General features: G+C 36.9%; 1 protein-coding gene across 1 annotated transcript in view; it reads left to right on the plus strand.

The window, feature by feature from the left end:
• The first annotated feature begins 3,600 nt into the window (after positions 1-3,600).
• Positions 3,601-15,314, plus strand: part of CNTNAP4 (contactin associated protein family member 4) — a 206,087-nt gene continuing 194,373 nt past the window's right edge. The window contains exons 1-2 of the mRNA XM_065655702.1: positions 3,601-3,610; positions 9,328-9,438. Of these exons, the coding sequence (XP_065511774.1) occupies positions 3,601-3,610; positions 9,328-9,438 (121 nt within the window). The remainder of the gene's footprint in view (positions 3,611-9,327; positions 9,439-15,314) is intronic.

A 15,314-nucleotide genomic window follows, 5' to 3' on the forward strand; every position in this document is an offset into this window, starting at 1 on the left:
TAGTTTGAGTTTATACAACTAAGAAAAGGCCCATAAGATCCCACAAATTTCAGATTTTACTGATGTTTTAGAATGTTTGACTCTCTTTTATAAGAAATATGTGGCATTATGTGTAATATGTGTATTTTTTTTTTCTTTTTTAATCTTGGACAACCAGCTCCCCTTCTTCTCTCTCCACCTTCCTCTAAGAAATAGCTGAAATCTGCTGATAAAAACTTGTGTTTAAACAAACAAACATACAAAATTAGCCTGGGCCAATCACCAAAAAAATTTAAACTTGAACTTTTTCAAAGTAGTATGCAACCGAAAAGGGCTACAAAACCTAAGCAAAGCAAAGGACTGTCAGCTTCTATGGCTCCTATATGCAGTTCAAAAAGGAATATGTGGAAATACCTAAAAATATTCCATAAAATGAACTGAGGAATGAAAAGGGCAACACTAGTGACTAAGAACTGCTTCAAGGTGCTCACAGAGGCATGCATGAAACAGTGCAACTTTTCCAGTTCGTTGTTTTTAAACTCTTAACTACAGACAGGCATCAATAAACCAAATATGAAGAAGTTTTTATCCTCTGAACAAAATTGGCTTATCCTTGGTCGGGAAACAAGTTCAAGGGGAAGCACATAGCAGCAGAAGCAAACATGGGCTGGTTTCTTACGATTAAGTGACATTGCATATTGTGACACTGCATATTGTGTAGCTAGAAGGCCTGAAACTAACCTGATCTAATTGTCTGTAAATCTTATCAACCTGACTTCTAATTTCTCTTATCCTCACTGATGAAGTGTTCACATAATAAGGATCAGCATAATGTTCGATACCTCTCAGCAAAAGGAGAGGGGCACATGTCTTTTTATCTACGTCACATGAATCTCATTGAATTCAATGAATCTTTTGAAACTAATTACAAGCTGGCGCATTGACTGAAGACTAAATTACTACAATTAACATATTTAAAGGCTCTATTAAGTAAAGTGAGATATGTGCTCACTCCTAGGGTAAATTACATATATTCTGTTGAAAACAGTACATAGGCTTGAGCATATTTGGTCTTTGCAGTAATAGGAGAAGGAACACTTGGAAGTCCACATGACTGAATCATAGATTTAAAAAGCACCTATTCGAGGGTAGATTTTGTGACACCTTTTTTTGAGGTTTTAGCAAGTACCAGTCCTGTTGATACAATATATGTCTCTCATTTTTAAGAGCCTCACTGCTTTTCATGAAGTTTTTGGTCACAGATATTCATTTATTCAAATCAGGATGTATTAATGGCAGCAAAGTTGATCCTTCCTCAGCATTGCAATTTCACCTGGATGGGAAAGACGAAGATTAATAAACTTCTTAGAGACTCTCGGAGTTACTATTTCTTCTATTTTGTTCCACTAAAACTGAATTTCCAGTTTTCCCTAGCTAGTCTACTTGTCTGATGATTAGGTGTTTATTTTTCCCCAGTTGAGGAAAGATTGCTAAACTGGTTTTGATTTATTTTTGTTGGTTTTACTCTGCTCATTAGACACAATATTTTCCTTGATTAATTGATAAAGCTGAAGAACTTCATAGATTTTTTATGGAAGTCACTCATTATGATATTTTTTCTTTCTTTGCTACTTATGTCCTGGTTTACCAGAAGTTCAATAGTTTCTTAAGAAATTGGTAGTTCTTGTCGGTTGAGAAAGTTTTGAGTAAACAAAATTTTAAGGAAGATGTGTATAGAACAATATAATAGCTGGTATTAATTTCATTTAAAATTAAATAAGTGAAATTGTAATATGTTAGTTTGTGTATGCTCTTGTGTTAGGACGTTTTAGTTTGAATTAAGATATGTCTTGAATAAAGGGAATGTCCCAATACAGAACATGTACTTTTTAGATAATTATGAACAGAGTACTTACTGAATGTCAATTTATAGTAACTAAATACTGAACTCTGACATTTGCTTATTCAGAGTAAATTTTCTCTTTTACAAATGCATGAAAATTTGTGAGTCTATACTATGGACAAAGCTGAAAATTTAGATGACAAACAGCAGCCTGCCTGTTACATTGAAACTAAAATCAGTGTCATGTATTCTGGAAGTTGCAAAATTAAAAAAAAGATTTCTGCCTGTAAATGACTTTGTTTTTTCATCACTGCATGGAAATGAAAATATACACTTATGCATCCTGAAGAAATAAACCTCAGATTGTCCCACCATTCTATTTCTATTACTATTTTTATTTTAGCAAGTTGCTGCTTTGATCGAAGGCACAAAATTCATTTGATCAACTATAGTGTTATAAACACTACTGTGCAAACTGCTTTACTACATGATATCCAATTTGAACTCCATCTGGTTTGGATCATATGGCATGATCTATGTAAATTATGGTACCACTGCATGAATAATTTCTTGGTTTACTCTGAATTTGCATAATGAGATAGTATTTGAAGTTGGAAGAGAATGATAGGCATACTTTTTACATGCAACACTTATAGTTTTCTTCCTATAAAATGCCTCAGTTTCTTTATAAATTTGATTAAATCTGCACTGGAATTATGGTATATAGAAAGGTGTGCCTTATCTAACTTGAATAACTTTTTTCATTTGGTGATGAAACAGGTAATATATTTTTGTTTATATATCCTTCCTCCCATGTGCACATTCTTGCGTTTTTGTTTGGGTTTTTTAATTTCTTTTTTTTACCAGTTGCACTTCAGCTTTTCACCTCTTATTCCCAGAGTAATGCCTTTCTGTCCTATTGAATATGACTAATTTCAGACATTGTTTTTAAATAGCAACTGTTATAGCTCATGTCACTGTACTGTATTAGCCAACCCTAGCGTTTCACAGGTATTCCATACTCTTCTCATTGTACAGTTGCTGTACAAGGATTCTATAGGCCTGAGTTTGATTTGATTCACCAAAAGGTCTCTATAGCAGCATCATGCAATTAAATACATATTCTGGTATTCTTAGCTATTTTTTAAAAAGGAAAAAAAAATGTAATATAAGCTATATGATGCATAGCTTATAACTAAAATTCTTTGTTTAAACACTTACGTAAGAATGGACTGTTTAAGTATTCATTTAGCCTGGAGGGGCTATGTGAAGTATCCTTGGAAAGACGTAAAGCATCTTCAACATTGATGTCTGTACCAAGAAAGGGTGTTGAAGAGAACTCACAGTTTCATGTGGGAAAACACTGGATTCAGTATTTGCATGTCTTCCACTGTAGTGAAACCATGTAGAATTGTCATGCTGTACAGATTATGTTTTCATTTGCTTTTATTAAATATAAGAAACAAGTCAATACTGACCATCTGGTTCCTGTCAATTTCTACAAAGCGTTTTGGATTTAATTCTGGAATCTTACTAAATTTTGAATTGTGTTGCACATCGTAAGCTGCAACAAGAACATATTTTAAGCAACATGTGCTAAGCAATAAAATTAAGTTGATATGAAGTTATTTTCCTGAAATAAAACACAGCAGCTGTTGTAAAATATTATTCAGAGTATATCTGTGATACATTCCTCACTTCTCTTTAATCATTACTGTGTAAAGGCAAAAAAAAAAAAAAAAGACCTGCAGTGTTGGATTTTTGATAACATCTTGTACATGTTCAACTGTTTATGTACCTTCCTATTATAAATTGAGACTGAAATAAATTATTATAGGATAAATACTATATAGGTGCTCAATGAGTTCTCCTGGGAATATCTGAAAGCAATATATGAGTTTCACAGAAATACAGGTATTAGACCACTTAGGCAGAAAAATGCATTACTCTTGATTTCTTTCTATCTTGTACATTAGGAGGAAAAAACGTAAGAAGTGTAGTCAGCAGAAGTGAATAATATGAAGACAGCTATCTCATCCGTCCAGTGGAAATTTTGGGTTTGCTTTGTTTTTCCTTCTGAATTAAGAAGTGGTGAAGACTTAGACAGACCCAAGGATGTTGTAAAAATATTGCATCTGTTGTTTATCTGCTAGTGCTTTTAAGTATTAATCACATGGTTGTATTGCTGGTGTTTGATTTCATAACACATGCCAGCCTTCACCAGAAGAGTAAAGTTGAAAATGTGAGTCATATGAAAGAGATGAGAAGTTCTATTGCATTGAATTCTGGAGTCCTCAGTACAGGAAAGACATGGACCTGTTGGAGAGGATCCAGAGGATGGCCACAAAAATGAAAGATGGAACACCTCTCCTATGAAGAAAAGCAGAGGGAGTTGTGGTTGTTCAGCCTGGAGAAAAGAAGGCTCTGGGGACACCTTCTTGTGGCCTTTCAGTACTTAAAGGAGGCTTACAAAAAAAGATAGGGACAGACTTTTTAATCGACCCTGCTGCAATAGGACAAGGTTTAATTGTATTAAACTGAAAGAGAGTAGATTTAGGCTAGACATGAGGAAGAAGCCTTTTACATTGAGGGTGGTGAAATACGTGAACAGGTTTTGCAGAGGTGGTGGATACCCTGTCCCTGGAAACATTCAAGATCAGGCTAGATGGGCCTTCGAGCAACCTGGTCTAGTTGAAGATGTCCCTGCTTTTTGCAGGGGGGTTGGACTACATGACCCTTAAAGGTTTTTTCCAACTGAAACCATTCTGCAATTCTGTGATTCTACATCACATCGACAGATAGGGGGGAAAATTCCTCTCTGTTCTCTCCTCTTAGTTCTCTAGTTGGTACCTAGTCTAATGATGTAGTCTTTGAGAGCAGAAAAAGGATTAGTGGCACTTGAAGTGTTCCCTTGCATCAGCAGTGTAAGTAGCTCTCTGTGTGAAACACAGCAGCATCATACTCTTCTCTTTCTGGTGTAGTTTATGACTAAGACATTCTCTTTATTTTCTGTGCTGTAAAGAAACCTTTCACTAATGAGATCCTTTTCTAAGACTTACCAGTGAAATGCATTTGCTTATAAGATATACTCTAGTTTCACAGAATCGCAGAATCACAGAATGTTAGGGATTGGAAGGGACCTCAAAAGATCATCTAGTCCAATCCCCCTGCCGGAGCAGGAACACCTAGGTGAGGTTACACAGGAAGGCGTCCAGGGGGGTTTTGAATGCCTCCAGAGAAGGAGAATCCACAACCTCCCTGGGCAGCCTGTTCCAGTGTTCTGTCACCCTCACTGAGAAGAAGTTTCTTCTCACATTTAAGTGGAACCTCTTGTGTTCCAGCTTGAACCCATTACCCCTTGTCTTATCATTGGTTGTCACCGAGAAGAACCTGGCTCCATCCTCGTGACACCCACCCTTTATATATTTATAAACATTGATAAGGTCACCCCTCAGTCTCCTCTTCTCCAAGCTAAAGAGACCCAGCTCCCTCAGCCTTTCCTCATAAGGGAGATGCTCCACTCCCTTAATCATCTCTGTGGCCCTGCGCTGGGCTCTCTCCAGCAGTTCCCTGTCCTTCTTGAACTGAGGGGCCCAGAACTGGACACAATATTCCAGATGAGGTCTCCCCAGGGCAGAGTAGAGGGGAAGGAAAACCTCTCTCGACCTGCTAACCACCCCCCTTCTAATACACCCCAGGATGCCATTGGCCTTCTTGGCCACAAGGGCACAGTGCTGGCTCATGGTCATCCTGCTGTCCACCAGGACCCCCAGGTCCCTTTCCCCTACACTGCTCTCTAATAGGTCATTCCCCAACCTGTACTGGAACCTGGGGTTGTTCCTGCCCAGATGCAAGACTCTACATTTTCCCGTGTTATATTTCATTAAATTTTTCCCCGCCCAACTCTCTAGCCTGTTCAGATCTCGCTGGATGGCAGCACAGCCCTCTGGCGTGTCAGCCACTCCTCCCAGCTTGGTGTCATCAGCAAACTTGCTGATAGTGCACTCAATTCCCTCATGCAAGTCATTGATGAATATATTGAACAGTATTGGTCCCAGAACTGACCCTTGAGGCACTCCACTAGATACAGGCCTCCAACCAGACTCCGCCCCATTGACCACGACTCTCTGGCTTCTCTCCTTCAGCCAGTTTGTGGTCCACCTCACTACCCGATCATCCAGTCCACACTTCCTCAGTTTTGCTGTGAGGATGCAGTGGGGGACGGTGTCAAATGCTTTGCTGAAGTCAACGTAGACCACATCCACTGCTCTGCCATCGTCAATCCACCTTGTTACGTCTTCATAAAAGGCTATGAGGTTGGTCAAACACGACTTCCCCTTGGTGAAGCCATGTTGACTGTCCCTGATGACCCTCTTATCCTTGATATGTCTTAAGATGGCACCAAGGATAAGGTGTTCCATCACTTTCCCAGGGATGGAGGTGAGGCTGACCAGTCTATAGTTGCCCGGGTCCTCCTTCTTGCCCTTTTTGAAGACCGGAGCGACATTTGCTTTCCTCCAGTCCTCAGGCACCTCTCCCATTTCCCAAGACTTGGCAAAGATGATGGAGAGCGGTCCAGCAATGACTTCAGCCAGCTCCCTCAGCACCCGCGGGTGCATCCCATCTGGACCCATGGATTTATGGATGTCCAGATTGCTTAACTGGTCCCTAACCCAGTCCTCATCAACTGAGGCAAACTCCTCCATTGCCCTGCCTTCCTCTGGGGCCTCAGGGGTACGGGGCTCCTCAGGACAGCCTCTGGCAGAGTAGACAGACACAAAGACAGACACATTCAGTAATTCTGCCTTCTCTGTATCTTCTGTCACCAGAGCACCCACCCCGTTCATCAGTGGGCCTACATTGCCTCTGGTGTTAGTTTTATCTGCCATGTATTTGAAGAAGCTCTTCCTGTTGTCCTTGACCCCTCTCGCCAGGTTTAACTCTAAGGAGGCCTTAGCTTTCCTAGCTGCCTCTCTACATCCTCTAACAACAGCCTTATATTCTTCCCAAGTGGCCAGCCCCTCCTTCCATGACTTGTAAACCTTCCTCTTCCACTTGAGTTTGCCCAGCAGTTCCCTGTTTAACCACGCAGGTCTCCTGGCTCCCTTCCTTGACTTCCTGCACGTCGGGATGAACTGATTTTGAGCTTGGTAGAAGCAGTCCCTGAATGTTAACCAACTATCTTGGGCCCCTTTACCTTCAAGCAGCCTTGCCCATGGGATTTCCTCCAGCAATTGTTTGAAAAGGCCAAAGTTGACCCTGCTGAAGTCCAGGGTTGCAATTCTGCTCGGTATTCTGCTCCCACCACAGGAGATTCTGAACTCCACCATCTCATGGTCACTGCAACCAAGGCAGCCCCCCACCTTTACTGCTTTGACCAGACCCTCCTTGTTAGCGAGGACGAGATCCAGCAGCGCACCTCTCCTAGTCGGCTCCTCCACCATTTGTATCAGAAAGTTATCGTCAATGCACTGGAGGAACCTCCTAGACTGAGGCTGGCTGGCTGAGTAGTCCTTCCAGCAAACATCAGGGTAGTTAAAATCCCCCATAACAACCAGAGCCTGTGACTGTGAGGCCACGCTCAGCTGCCCGTAGAAGGCCTCATCAACATCCTCACCCTGATCTGGTGGCCTGTAATAGACTCCCACAACAGTGTCACCCCTGCCAGCCTGCCCCTTAATTCTCACCCACAGACTCTCAACTTGCTCCTCAACCACACCTGGACAGTACTCTATACATTGTAGTTGCTCTCTCACGTAAAGAGCAACTCCACCACCACGCTTGGCTGGCCTGTCTTTCCTGAAAAGGACATAGCCATCCATGACCACATTCCAGTCATGTGAGCTGTCCCACCATGTCTCTGTTAATGCCACCAGATCCCCTACACCTTTTTTCTTCTTCTGTTCTTACAAGTAGACAATTTGTCCCATCCTGTTTCATTATTCTAAATCTAATCTGTGCATAATGAAGTGAAAAATGAGCTTGCGGTTAGACAATAAAAGGTAGTTATAAAATTTTGTAATTTGTATTATAGAAGCCTAGAGCGGGAAAAAAACTTATGAAAGTAAATTATAATTTTATTTTTTCCTTTCACATGAGTGAGGTACTCCAAACTTGTTGGAGTATGGTACACATGAGCTTATAATGAACACAAAATATATCCTCTTGTTTGTAGTGACTGGTTATTATTTGTGAGATTTTAGAGAACTTCTACATGAAGCAGTCATGGTTAATATGAAGCCTTCACTTTGGGAAGAGTTTTGCTTAAAGAACCAAATGAACTAGCTTTTAAAAAAATTTTTGAAGGTGATAAAAAAAACTCTTTGAGGCATTCGTATAAAAGTCTTGCTGCTAATTAGAAACGTTATTCAGCAGAAACACTTAATTATCACTGAGTCAGGAAAAGATTTTGTATTAATTAATAGTCGTGATTTTGATAGTGGAAATCTGGTAGAAAAAGAGAAGCGTAGAAGGCAATTTACCTGTGACTTATCATTTGCATTCAGTGAATGTGTTTATCCTAAAAAGAACCATTTCATAAAGACTAATAGTTTACATGATTTCCCCTCATTTTCTAAACAACAGATACCAGCACAGTATAGCTATGGAAAGACTTGCTTATAGTTTTTCTAAATTCAGTCTTTTTGTCAGCTAAAACTAGAACAGATATTGGATCTCAATTTATATTTTTCAAATTTAAATGGAGAATGAACACATGCCCAGTATAGTAATTGAGCTGGAGAGGCATTTAACATCCAAATTATTGATTAGCATTTGCTTGGTTATGCACCATTGATTGTGAACTGCAGTTAAGTGTCCTTTTTCTGAAACACTCAGGTTTCATTCTGTATGATGTTAGGGCTTGTATACTAATAACTTCATGGTAATGATTTTGTGCTGTGTTTTTATCAAACACGCATACCATTTACAAAGCAAAAGATTTTCCATTTTGTCATTCTTACAGTGCTTGAAAGGAATGAGTTGTGCTGGTTTGGTTGTGGGGTTTTTTTTGGTTTGTTGTTGTTTGGTTTGGTTTGGTTTTATTTTGTTTTTAAAAAATATCTCTCTTTAATGTGATTGCACATTAAATGCGTTTTCACAGAGCTGTCCTGGCATCAGGTTTAAAGAAAATAAAGATCATGTGCCAAGGTTGTAGCATGAAGCTACAACCAGGACTAGAAGGTGTCATTTGCTATTCATGCAAATGATAGTGAGCTGTGAGCCATTTATCAGCATGAAAGTTACATAAGAAGTGGGCAAGCACAGCCGTTTGAAGAATGTAACAAATTATACCCTGGTAGTCTCATGAAACATCGGGTAAAGAAAAAAAAAAGCTGCTTCAGTACTGATACCTTTACATATAACAAAGCAAGAGGAAATATTTAGAGATATACTGCTCTCAGATATAAGGTTGATTCAAATATTTTTCTAGCAGTCTCTTTGGTTACAGTTCCAGTAAATGGTGTTTATCATGTTAACATGAATGTGCTATTTTTCTCTGGCAGATAATTGTGATGATCAGTTGGTGTCTGCTTTGCCTCAGTCATCATTCAGCAGTTCATCAGAGCTGTCTAGTAGTCACAGCCCTGGATTTGCAAGGCTTAATAGGAGAGAGGGTGAGTGCTTTTATTGGTTGATTCATGTTATCTATTTTTACATGGTTTTTTTGAGCATTTTTGTACCTGTGCACAATGTTTAAAGGTCACATAGTAAACATATTCTGGGTTATTTGAGCTAAAGAGCGTTACATTTGTTTTAAGGAGACTGGACAGGTAAAACAGTCTCACAGAATCAACTTTGCCATGTACACTAAGTTTTTTTGTGGTAAAAATTATATGTTCAGACACTTGTGAACATTTTACTGGTTTTAGTGCAAAGGAGTCATCCTGACTGAAACCAAAATCTTCATGTGATTTTCCAGCATAAGATGTAGACAGCTTTGGAGATATATTTGCGTGTACTCCTAAAACAAAATTTAAATTCATTTTGTTTCTTAATAAGATAATAATGACATAAATAATATACTTTCTCTTAGAGAACAAATAGAAGAAGTGGAAACATATCACTGTCATTTTATGTCCCTCTCTAAGAAAATAAGGACAAGTGCAGATTCTATTTGGAAACACAGGACCAAGTGTTAAGGAAATATTTTTGAGAAATTGTTTTATTTTTTCCCTGGCAATTTAAAGTCTTGGTTATTGTAATTTTATTTCTTCATTGAGTCTAGTATTTTATTATGCTTATTCACTGACACTGTGGCAAACTACATAACTGGCATATGGTCCAAATTTTTACTAAAATGAAGGAAATTTTCTGTTAGGTTGTTATTTATATTATACCACTACATAAATCTTCTGAAATCTCTGTATAATTTCTAATTTTCTTTGATGTAGTAATTAAACATATATCTTCACTCTTTTTGGTCAATTAAGGGACACTTTTTGTTAAATGCAGTTAAACTTTGATAACATCATTATTTTTATCTTTTCTGATGTGGAGGTTACCCATTTTAGCTGAAGTTTAGTGGTAACTCAAATATTTGTGTCATGGATACTGAAGGAATGAGAAATTATGAATTTATTCTAATTAGTGTAAACGTGTGTTTTCTGTTCCTAATGATAACAGTTTTATTTTGCTTTCTGTGTGAAGGACGTCTATTGTGAAGCTTTTTGACAGTATCTGTTATATTATGTAAAATCTGTCAAAAAGAATTTAATCTCTCAAGACATATCATATTAGATTTTGTGCTTTGTTTGTGGTCTATTTGTAATAAGTAATTATGTTCAAACGTCATGTTAAAAAATACATGTAAGTCCATTAAAAAGATAAAAATTAATTTTGAAATACTGAGAAATCTCAACTATTAGGCTCATTAGGCAAATATCCAGGAGCTCAGTCATTCCTGTCACTAACACACTTAACAGAAACTTTTTCTTCTTTTTTTACCCAATATTCTAGAAAGGTTCTTGCTCTTAACATCACCGTGCTAATGCTGAGGAGGAATTAGTATATTTAGGAAGGATTTTATTAAAATGTGGCAATATGATGTTACTGGTAAACAAAATCCCACTTGTTGACATACCTAAAATAATACTCTGTTTTGAAACTATGGCCTTGCAAACAGCTAAGCTCTGGGTTGAAAAGAAGTCAGTTTAGATATCCAAGAGCGTATGCTACTGTTTCAAATCAACTTTGTCTGGTGTTTGTAAACCAAAACCATGATCCACAGTGTAGTTTAAGTTCTAGGAAGTTATGATGCTCAGTGTCCCACCTATTGGTAAGCTGTGTGACAACATGAGCATGCAGTGGCTGGAGGTGCTATGCTGGTTTATGGAAGAAGGAGTTTCTGTGGACACCAACTTCTGATTAATTATTACCCATGAGGAAGCAAAAACTAAACTGATTCAAAAGTGCAGTCCTGGGAGATCTCTCTAAAATACTATGTCTTAGGTAAAAATCTAATCTTAAAAATTCAGTGTTAATACAGATAGTGTAAACTATGCCGGTTATTTACAGCTATTCAAATACAGCCAGCTCTACTAATATATTTAATTATTATAATTTATATCAATGTATATAATTGTATGCAATTTAAAGTATGTAAGTATGTTAATTGAACCTTAAGAATACATTGCACTGCCAAAACCATTTCCATTCTTGGATATTCATGGTTTACTGAAACATTTGCTAGGTACCAATAGTCAGAAACTCTACAGTGAAGAAGGAATATCCCAATCTATTTCATTATACTAGTGTGCAAATTTGATAAGCATGAACTTCTGGTTTGAATGATGATAATAAAGAGAAGTAGGTATTTTGGAAGGACTTGCCTTAATTTGAAGTAATATGTGCTCTTAGAATCTTAGCTAACATGATTTGTCATCAAACAGTACATTGATCTTGCCAAAAATGTACATTTAAAAACTTTTTTCCATTTGGCTCTTTTCTTGTGGTATGAAGTTGTGACCTGTTAGCAGGCATTTTTTTTAGATTTATCATTTCATTCACATTGCCCTATAGTGTATGTGCACATTATAAATTCTCATACCTTTATGTCTGGTATATGTCCATCTCATGTAGATACAAAGCAGCAGACTGCCTAATTAGAAGATTGCTATGTCTCTGCCTTCTTATTCTGTGTACCTCAGGTTCACAGTACACAACAAAGTATGGATTTGAATGTCTTACTTATTTTTCATGTTCAAATATTTTGTTAGTTTAATAGCTTATGACCAGACTCTTTGGCTAGGTATATTTTTGTTCATTCAGTCATAATTCTATAGAACTGTGTAGATGAGGTGAGATGAAAAATTTGCCTCCAATAAATTAATCTCAAATAAATTAGCCTTAACACACACACACATATATATATTTGGGGTTGAAAGTAGAGACTCAGTACTCATTATAGAATGCATACCATTTCTGTTCTGAATCTGTATTCAATTCTTTCCTGTGAATTTTCAACTGAAAACCTGACTATATTTGCAGGTACATATGCATGAAATTTTTATTTGAGAGGAACAAAGCAAGTCATTATACATACACGGTTATAAACAGATGGGTTTAGTCACACAAGAAACAATTGTTAAACTATATGGACTGTCAAAAAGATCTGTTATTAGGAGAAAATGACTTGGATTGCTGTGTTGTCAGTGATCTCACGAAAGCAATGAACACATAGTTACCATTTCAGAATAAATCCTCTGATAATTATAAACGGTTTGCCTTTAGTGTAGATAATATTCTGAAGAAAACTGAATCATTCATTTAACCAAAGATAGTATTCGGGAGTGATTGTGACCTAACATTTAACTTAGGCAAGCAGATTACAATCCCAGTCCAATAATATATTTGGTTATTAAAATGCCAAAATTAGGGAAAAATGAACACAATTTAGAAAGGAAAAAGTACAGTGTTTTTACACACATTACTGAGAAATCAAATTTTTGACATTCATTAGTAAATAAATAAAACAAATCCATATATAAACCTACACTCTTTCAAATGGCAAAGAAAAGGTACAAGTTAGCAAAAAAATTATCAGGAATATGAGTGGTTTCACTGAAGAGGGGAGAAGTTCTTTAACCATACATCTTTATATTTACTAAATGTAGAAAATTAATAGGAAAAGGTAAAGGGATTGGGGAGAGAAAGTTACAGCTTAAAACAGGTACAGTATAGAGTTTAAAGGAAGACATAATAAAAATGGTAATAGCAGAAAGAGATTAGTGAAACAGCTAACTCTGACCATGTTTCTGTTCTGTTTGTAAAAGAAAAGGATAACATGGTTGAACTACATTATGACTAATTAGTTTTTTTCAGTCCATTAACAGCTAAGGATAGTGATAACCTCTAGGAAATATTTATTAAATGTTCTTCAAACTTTTAATTATTGTTGGTGCATTGGTTTCCTGAAGCTTTGCAAATATTCAATACTGAAGCACAGCCAATGAATACTCCTGCCAACTCCTAAAATAACAAGAATTAAGGAAAAATAAAACAAAACAAAACAAACCCCCACAAAACCCACACACTAATAGCAGTCATATTTTTAATGGAAAAATAGAACTTACGAAACTCTGTTTTAATTATCTGAGGTTAGTAGACCTAAATACAGGGATTTAATATATGTGGAATTTGACTTTGGGCCTAACGTTGTATGACTTTCTAATTTTAAATAGTAGCACAATATCAATACAGTCCAAATTAAATTGATTAAGATCTAGCTGGTTGATACTGACAAGCATTTATCGTTACTGTATAACGGTGTATCCACAGAAGTTCAGGGGAAACTCTAAGGCCAACTCTGTTCCATACTTTTGTTGATTATAAGAAAACACAAATAATTTATGATGAAATACATGAATGACATGAAGGCTGGTAAATGGTAAATAATCGTGGCAAAGCAGTTATGCAGAGATATGGTAATCAATTTACTTATTAAAATAAGTGCCTTAACTGGGTGAGTTATATAGTTTCTAGATGAAAACATGAATGTTATGAAGTTGTGACTGAAACTAATGTGGGAGTTGAGCTGAATTAGCAATTCACTATTAGCATGTTCTCTAGCAAAAAGAATGAAATTTTTGTATGTACAAATAGAAGAAAGTTCTTACTGTCCCTATAGCTATATACTTTACCACGGAACTGTGTGGTAAAATTCTGGATCCTGAAAGGCTAGTTGGAAAACTAGGCCGTTTTTCTATGCCAGCTCTACCACTGTGAATAGGTGATACAAAAAATGTTTAGGGGAGGTGCTTTTTTTTGTGTGTCTTTCCACAAGACGGTAAAAGAAACAAAACCAACAACCAACAACAAAAAAAAACAACCCCCAAACAAACAAAACAAAACAACCAACCAACCAAAAAACTACAAGAAAAACAAACAAGAAAAAACAAAGTATATCCTGGTTACACTCTGCAAAAAGCCTGAAAAAGCCATGTGGTACAGAAAGATAGAAACTTTTAAGGACTTTTATCTCTTAAATGTAGGAATTTGGTTCAAATGAGAGTTCTTTTTGTTTTTCTTTTGTTTTTTCCCAAACAAGAGTTAGGTAATATATGTTTCTTTATAGAGAGAAATGGGGTATCCCAAAGAAAGGAACAAAATACCCGCTAGAACTAATCATAGGAACTATAAGTACTAATATCTGACGTTGCCCATCAAGGCTGTGCTTTTGTCCACAGTTTGCCAATAATGTTCACAATGACTAGTCAGCTGAAGTTTGGCACTACAGGCAGTTTGTTCTATCTGCAAATACCAATGGTTTCTTGACATCTCCCAACTGTGATCTGTGGAAGAGCCCTCTGCCAGACAGAAAGAAGGTTGTATCATTGTTGAGGTTGGGCTCTTCCAGTTTTGTCTGCAGGGGGATCAGTATTTCACGCTGGTTGAACACGCACAAAGTCCTCTCATTCATCATTCCAATCCTACAAAAAAAGAGTTGTTAATGGGACTGTGAAGCATTATACCCCAAAATGTGAGACTTCTTTTGGATTAACAAACTTTTGCAACATTACAGGTAAAAATGCAGAATAAAGTTGCCTTACAAGAGTACACGTAACCATGGAAAAGCACAGATATGTGGGCAGCTAAATGAGTTGGACAGGTTTTTGGCTGTGATTATTTTGCCCTGTATTCACACACAACTACTTGATTAGAATATGACAGAAGAAAATTGAATACAAAAGTTTTTAAGTAACCAAAAAATCTGCCTTAAAACTTTGTCTTTCCCTGAGGATGAAGAAAGACGTGTATTTTAATTGTGCTGCCAGCTTATATTCCCAGGTTTTCAGAAGCAGCCTGGAAATTTGAATGTATTAACAACTACCAAATCTGTTTACTTTTGGTGTGTATATGAAGCTTGTCTTTTTCATTAACCTTTACCCTAGCCAGTGTGTATCAAATACACCTTATTGCACTTTTTAAAGTTCAAAAAACATTTAAAGGGTAGTTTATTCAATATGATACTGTAAACTTCATTTTTTTTTAA

The sequence above is a fragment of the Caloenas nicobarica genome, chromosome Z (assembly GCF_036013445.1).
Source record: "Caloenas nicobarica isolate bCalNic1 chromosome Z, bCalNic1.hap1, whole genome shotgun sequence".
Classification (NCBI taxonomy): domain Eukaryota; kingdom Metazoa; phylum Chordata; class Aves; order Columbiformes; family Columbidae; genus Caloenas; species Caloenas nicobarica.